This window comes from Lepus europaeus, chromosome 9 (assembly GCF_033115175.1).
Source record: "Lepus europaeus isolate LE1 chromosome 9, mLepTim1.pri, whole genome shotgun sequence".
In the NCBI taxonomy this organism is placed as follows: Eukaryota; Metazoa; Chordata; class Mammalia; order Lagomorpha; family Leporidae; genus Lepus; species Lepus europaeus.
This window is the reverse complement of record NC_084835.1, coordinates 24,611,634-24,618,855: the sequence shown is the minus strand read 5'-3', so window position 1 is coordinate 24,618,855 and position 7,222 is coordinate 24,611,634. Positions and strand designations below refer to the sequence as shown.

Below are 7,222 nucleotides of genomic sequence, written 5' to 3'. Positions count from 1 at the left end.
CCCCAGGGCCTCCCCTGACACTCCACTGCCCTGAAGGCTGGGCCCCAGCCAAGGGAAGCTGGGGGAGAAGAGGTCCCCCATGTTAAGCAAGCTGGGAGCTTGGGGGAATCTGCCACCCGAGCTTGGTCCCATGGCCTGCCTGTCACCTGGCACAGCTGGTGGGGCCAGGTCCTATTAAGGGGATGGCAGCCCGCCAGCAGGGCATGCCGGAGGGAAACAGGGTCAAGGCGATCTCTTCCCCCGCCCCTGTTCCTGGCCCTTTCCTCAGAGGGGCAGCAGGAAGTGAGGAGAAAGGGCCAGGATGGGAGGCGGGAGCGGGTGGGAGGGAATGGGGTTTATCAAGTCCCCGGCGGGTAGCAGCTGGCGCAGTCTGGCCGGAGAGGCTCACCCCAGGAAGAAGGGAGGCCGCCAACCTATTCCGCCAACGGACTCCCACACAGGTGAGTGGAGCACAGACCGCCCGCACCCTCCACAGGCACCCAGGCGGGAAGGAAGGGGCTGGCGGCGCAGACGCGGCCCCTCTGGGAAAGCCGAGTCCCCCAGGAGGCCGCAGAACTACGAAAGGCAGAGGTCCAGCACCGGCCCCCTGGGTCCCCATCCAAGCCTGCTCCTCGGCAGGAGCTCTCTCAGAGAGAAAGGACTTAGAATACGGATGGAGATCCGGGCAGGCCCTCCTGTCAGCTTTCTCCGAAGTCGGGCGAGAACCTCTCGAAGAGCCGCAACTTAGAGCTGAGAGGGGGCCCCCGACCAGCCCTTCCCCGAGATTGGGCCGGGAAGGACGGCCCCCGAGGCTGGTCGGGGGCGGGGGGCGCTCTACCGCAGGCCCGGCCGCGCTTCCCCGGGCCACGCGGCAGCCCACAGGACGGGTTGCCAGGACAACTGCTGCCTCTGGCTGTGTCCCAGGAGGGTTAAGGGGCGGTGCAGGGCCCCTTCCCCTTGACTGGCAGGGGGCGGGGCTTCCCCTCAGACCGCAAAGAGGAAGGGATCCCTGATTTGTAAGAGGCGGGGCATTACGGTTCGGGTCAAAGTCCCTGTTTCCAGACAAAGGAGCCCCAGGGCTGAAGTCGATTTGGGGGGAAGCAGAGCCTGATCCGCTGCCACCCCGCCAAGGCCTAGGGGTCCCACAGCACCGCCTCATGGCCTAGACTGGGAAAGCCACCTCCTTTTAGTTCCACCCTCTGCCCACCCCCGCCCTCCTCCATCACTTATATGCTGTCCCTTTAAGAGGCTGGCGGCGCCGCGGAGCGAGGCGGACTGTACCACCGGCCGCCAACCGTGTGGGGGTGGAAGGTTCTGGCTCACTAGGGTTCGCTGCTGGGACGCCAACAGAAACCAGCGTTCATGGTGGCTTCTTGGTCTCAAATGGGTGATCACGTTGTTCTGCAGAGGATCTGGGGGTCCTGGAGCTCAAAACGCGGCATGGCAGCGAAAAAAAAACTGAATCTTCCCGCCGGGGTCGCAAGTCCAGCCACAGGCCCGCCTCCGCGCTGGATTCTTAAAGGGCCCGCAGCCTGAGGGCGGAGCCAGCAGAGGCGCCGAGCCGGGGCCGTGCCTGGGCGAACGGCTGGAGCGGGCTAAGCTGGCCAGACCCGGGATGGCGGTGGCCCTGGCGCGGGTCCCGGTGGCACCCGGCGCGAGGTGAGGGCAGGCGGCGCAAGCCTGGCGGTTCCCTCCGACAGGCTGGGCTGTGAACCCCCCGGGGGTGCTTCCAGAGAGGCGGGCCGGGAACCCCACCCCCACTCCGCCGGGCTCAGGCCCCACGTGCGGGGCGGGGGCGGGGTCCCGCACAAAGGCCAGGCTCAGCGTTTCTCCCGGTCCGGAGCGGGCGGGAGCACGCGTGTTCCCGGTGGCGGTGGAGGGGAGGGCCTATGGGCCGGCGCCGCCGTGGGAGGTCCGCTGCCCCTTTGTCCCCGCAGGGCCTCCACCGAGGCTGAGAGCGCGCATGCCAAACCAGAGTCCTGACAGCCCCAGTCTGCGGCCGGGCATTGTTTCCCTGCCAACTTTCTAGTCTGTGACGGGTTCTGCCCTGCCTGGCCCGAGGGTTTCTCACGGGGTACAGGGTGGGCCTCACGGCTTCAGTGTTCTCTGAAACCTGGTACCCGTGGTATGCAGACAGCTGGGTTCATCCAGGTCGCAGAGCCGGCACAGAGCTATCAAATTCCGGCTCACAGCTGGGTTCCCTGCTCCAGGAAGGAGACTTGTACTCCAGGCAGCTAGTCCCAAGGGTGCTGGCCTGCCCTTCAGTGGTCTGGTTCCTCTAACCCGTTGCAGCCACATGTGGTCTGAACAGCCAAGGGCTCAGCAGGGGCCTTGGGATGGCGGACGGGCACCAACAGGATTCTCTGAATTAACTTGTTCTCCCCCACCCTTCCTCCAGTTCCTGAGCTGGTGCCAGGCAGGTGACACTCCCTGCAGTTCCCAGCATGCAGGCGGGCCCCGGCCCCACCGTCACACTGGCCCTGGTGCTGGCGGTGGCATGGGCCATGGAGCTCAAGCCTACAGCACCACCCATCTTCACTGGCCGGCCCTTCGTGGTAGCATGGGATGTGCCCACACAGGATTGTGGCCCACGGCACAAGGTGCCATTGGACCTCAAGGCCTTCGACGTGCAAGCGTCCCCTAACGAGGGTTTTGTGAACCAGAACATCACCATCTTCTACCACGACCGCCTGGGCCTGTATCCGCACTTCGACGCAGCGGGGAGGTCCGTGCACGGCGGCGTGCCGCAGAACGGCAGCCTCTGGGCACACCTGAAGATGCTGCAGCCACGCGTGGAGCACTACATTCGGACACAGGAGCCTCCGGGACTGGCCGTCATCGACTGGGAGGACTGGCGGCCAGTGTGGGTGCGCAACTGGCAGGACAAGGACGTGTACCGCCGGTCATCCCGCCAGCTGGTGGCTGGGCGTCACCCCAACTGGTCCGCGGACTGCGTCGTCAAGCATGCGCAGTACGAGTTCGAGTTCGCGGCGCGACAGTTCATGCTGGAGACACTACGCTATGTCAAAGCGGTGCGACCTCACCACCTCTGGGGCTTCTACCTCTTTCCCGACTGCTACAATCACGATTACGCGCAGAACTGGGAGAGCTACACGGGCCGCTGCCCGGACGTGGAGGTGGCCCGCAACGACCAGCTGGCCTGGCTGTGGGCCGAGAGCACGGCCCTCTACCCCTCCGTCTACCTGGACGAGACCCTGGCTTCCTCTGTCCACAGCCGCAACTTTGTCAGTTTCCGTGTCCAGGAGGCCCTTCGCGTGGCTCACACCCATCACGCTAACCATGCGCTCCCCGTCTACGTCTTCACACGGCCCACCTACAGCCGCAGGCTCACGGGGCTTAGTGAGGTATGTGCCTTTCAGGGCCCCGCCTTCTTCCTGCCCGCCGGAGAACCAGGGGCCCACAGCCCCTTACATCGCGAGGGCCCTGAAAAAGCAGGACATCACTGTACCCATCTTGCAGATCAGTTGAGGCACAGAGATGCTGAGCACTTTGCCCAGGTTCTCCCGCTAAGCCAGGGCAGACTTGGACACCCCCTCCAACCCCCCCAGGGATTCTGACTTTGGAGTCCTTTTTTTTTTTTTTTTTTTTGACAGGCAGAGTGGTAGTGAGAGAGAGACAGAAAGAAAGGTCTTCCTTTTGCCATTGGTTCACCCTCCAATGGCCGATGTGGCCAGCGCACCGTGCTGATCCAAAGGCAGGAGCCAGGTGCTTCTCCTGGTCTCCCATGGAGCGCAGGGCCCAATCACTTGGGCCGTCCTCCACTGCACTCCCGGGCCATAGCTGAGAGCTGGCCTGGAAGAGGGGCAACCGGGACAGTATCCGGCGCCCCAACCGGGACTAGAACCTGGTGTGCCGGTGCCGCTAGGCAGAGGATTAGCCTGTTGAGCCATGGCGCCAGCCTCAGAGCCCATTCGGATAGAAACGCCCGAGACCCAAGTGTGCCCTCGGCTTGGCCCAAGGTGTGGGTGGCGATTGGCTTCAACACTTGAGAAAGCGAGAGCCTCTACCAGGAGGCAGAAGGGGCAGGGACCTGTGCTGGGGTCAGCAGGCAGAAGGGGCTGGGCCCACTCAGCCTCTCCCTGCAATTTCAGTCCCCAGTGACCATACCCTCCCCACACAGATGGACCTCATCTCCACCATCGGAGAGAGCGCAGCCCTGGGTGCCGCTGGGGTCATCCTCTGGGGCGATGCAGGGTACACCACGAGCATGGTAAGTGAGGGCCACATGGCCTGCCAGAGCCCAGCGTCCAGCGACAGGCAGACGCTCCGGGTATTTCGCCTTCACTCAAATGGGTTCCCGTATGAGGCATCCCTGGTCCCGACAGAGGAGGAGGGCACCCCGCCCTGCTCTCAGCAAAGAGGAAATGCTGTGAACAGCTGTCGAATTTCACCCTTCCCTGCCTGCGCAGCTGGGGTGAGGAGGAGCAGGCAGTGCATGTGTGCATGTGTGTCTTGTCAAAGAAAGGTACCATCACTACGGTGTGGGTACAGCGTCCTTCCTCACCTATGGGCTGACCGATTGCTTTCCTCTGCCCCCAGGAGACCTGCCAGTACCTCAAGGATTACCTGACACGACTGCTGGTTCCCTACGTGGTCAATGTGTCCTGGGCCACCCAGTATTGCAGCTGGGCCCAGTGCCACGGCCATGGGCGCTGCTTGCGCCGCAACCCCAACGCCAACACCTTCCTGCACCTCAGTGCCAGCAGCTTCCGCCTGGTGCCTGGCCTTGAACCTGGGGAGCCCCAGCTGCGACCCGAGGGGAAGCTCAGCTGGGCTGACCTTGACCACCTGCAGACACACTTCCGCTGCCAGTGCTACTTGGGCTGGGGTGGCGAGCAGTGTCAGTGGGACAACAGGCGGGCAGCTGGAGGTGCCAGTGAGGCCTGGGCTGGGTCCTACCTCAGCAGCCTGCTGGCTGTGGCAGCCCTGACCCTCACCTGGACCTTGTAGCCGGGGTCCCCCACCTGGCTACCAAGCGAGCTGACCTCTCTGCCACAAGGGCTCTCCTGGGCACATAGGAGCCTGTAGGGGTATACAGATTGGGAGTCTGGAGGGGCAGAGCCCTAGGGGTGCCTACCAGGACATCCATGCCAGCTCTCACCCCCCTGTTCTAAGGGGGAGGGGAAGTCCCCTGGGAGGCCCCTGCTCCCCTGCCCCTGGATATTTTATTATTTTGGGGTCTCTTTTATAAATTAAATATAAACAACTGCTTCTGTGCTTGACCTTCTGTGCAGCTGGGTCAGGACCTGTCACATTCTGGGGTATCCCAGGAGGTTGCGCTCAGCTCTGTCTCTGGGAAACTTCTCTTTTGTACAATGTGTTCACCAGGATCTGGGCGGCCCAGGGGTGCCTGCTCTGCAGCTCTCCTGCTGGGAGTGGAGGGAGCCACGTCCCACCCCAGCACCAAGGGCCTCGCTTTCCCCATATTGATTCGAAGGAGTTGGGTCCAGCTTCGTGCTTTTACTTCTTGTCCTTGCGTCCCTGGCCAGCTGGTCACAGCCTCCTTGCCTCGCCCACCCAGGGGTGAAGGAGTCACTGTGCGCTCTTCCTGCTGTCCCCACAGGCCAAGGTATCCCTGCTCCCCACCCCTCAGCACGGCATACAGGGCTCTCCCTGTCTGGGTCACGCTCTTCCCTTGGGTCTGGTGGGGGAGAGGAGTGGGAGGCAGGAGAGGGATTGAGATCTAAATACTGAATTTCAGGCCCTGTCCCCTGTGGAGCTGGGTGCCACGGCAGGGGGAGCCCCCCGGAGCTCCTGGGAACAGGGGCATGGGTCGGCTTGGCAAGCCTGGCCGTGGGCCAACAGCTGCCCCAGAGAAGTAGCAGCCAGGGCAGCAGAGACTGCTCTCAGCTCCCTGTCTCTGACAGGAGTTCCCCCACCCCTCCCCTTAGCTGTGCAGCCAGCACCTGGGGTCCCTTCTGTGTCACTGAGGGCCCCCCACCCACGGCCCTGCCCTCAGCGACCCACAGGCAAACTCAACGCCGGCCGAGTGTGGAAGGCGACAGACACACCTGCTCAGAGAGCTGGCCCCGGGGCGTGCTGCCCACACGGAGCTTCGGGAGGGGCAGCTGGACGCTGAGGAACAAAGCAAGGACGCACGCTGGAGGAAGCAGACCCGGCTGACACAGAGTTCACAGCTGGGGTGTGGCGTGCCGTCTAGTGGACGCACAGGCAGGAAGGGCAGCCCCAGGGTGACGTCAGGCCTGACTTCTGATGGCAGTCACCGTGTCACCCGTTCGGTAAAACACCAAGCATATGCTGGGCTCTGACAAATCTCCAGTCACACTAACATAGACCCGTGTCCTCGTGGGGGTGATGAAGTAGAGGAAGATCACTAGATGCCCAGACAGACACCAGACACGGAGGGTGCTCCCGAGAGAAGTGCCGGCCAGGGGATGGTGTGGCTACCGAAGCAGATCCTGGAGAAAGCAGCCCAGCCACACTCGTGTCAGCTCAACCCCTCTGGCTGGCAATTGGCCGAAAATGGAGAGGAGGCCAATGCAAGTTCACACCAGACAAGAGGAAGTGGACGCAGAAGTGTGGGGTCCCAGGTGCTCGTGGCCACAGTGCAGAGCAGCAGGCCAGAGGGAAAACTCAGGTGCTGCTCAGTAGCACGGCCCACAGCAGAGCTCAGTGGAGGGAGGACAAGGGAGGCAGTGTCGCTGCCTGTCTCCCCCATACATGTAACCTATGCATCGTTCCCCATCTCCCCCACATACATGTAACCTATGCACAGGTCGGAGTCCCTGACCTGAACCTATAACCTCAACACCGTGATCCCCAACCCCACACCTCTGACCTCTCCCACCTAGCTGTGACCCTCTGTACCTGTAACCTCACTACATGCCAAGCTTTGATCTCCTACTGTAACCCCACACAGCTGTGAATTCTAGTTATGACCTGCGCCCATTAAGCTGCGACCCCTCCATACGAATCTGTGTCCATCTCACATCACTTCCCCCAGTGGACAGCCCTGGAGAAAGCACAGCTCAGGGACAGCCAGAACTGTCCTGCGGGTAAAGGGGGCACCAGACAGGGAGTGAGGCGGCTCAGGCCCGAGGCAGGGCAGGCAGAGCAGGCAAGGCTGGACCATCCAGCTGGATGGCACCCAGACACACACCCGACTCGGACAGATCCAGCCGGCCCTGCAGCAGAGCAGCCGGATGGCCTTCCGGCCCCTCGGCTTCCGCCTGCTGTCCTCACTGTGACAGCTTCCCCCTGG

The 7,222-nt window shown here is 63.0% G+C and overlaps 1 protein-coding gene across 2 annotated transcripts; it reads left to right on the top strand.

Moving 5' to 3' along the window:
- The first annotated feature begins 362 nt into the window (after window positions 1-362).
- HYAL2 (hyaluronidase 2) lies at window positions 363-5,238 on the top strand. 2 transcript variants are annotated; one of them, XM_062200947.1, is made up of 4 exons: window positions 363-440; window positions 2,378-3,344; window positions 4,121-4,210; window positions 4,540-5,238. In XM_062200947.1, exons 2-4 carry the CDS (start codon window positions 2,424-2,426, stop codon window positions 4,948-4,950), a joined length of 1,422 nt encoding a protein of 473 aa, XP_062056931.1. In that variant the 5' UTR covers window positions 363-440; window positions 2,378-2,423; the 3' UTR covers window positions 4,951-5,238. The 2 variants fall into 2 exon arrangements, with proteins under 2 accessions (XP_062056931.1, XP_062056930.1); XM_062200946.1 differs by lacking the exon at window positions 363-440 and adding an exon at window positions 1,540-1,638.
- Window positions 5,239-7,222: the final 1,984 nt, after the last annotated feature.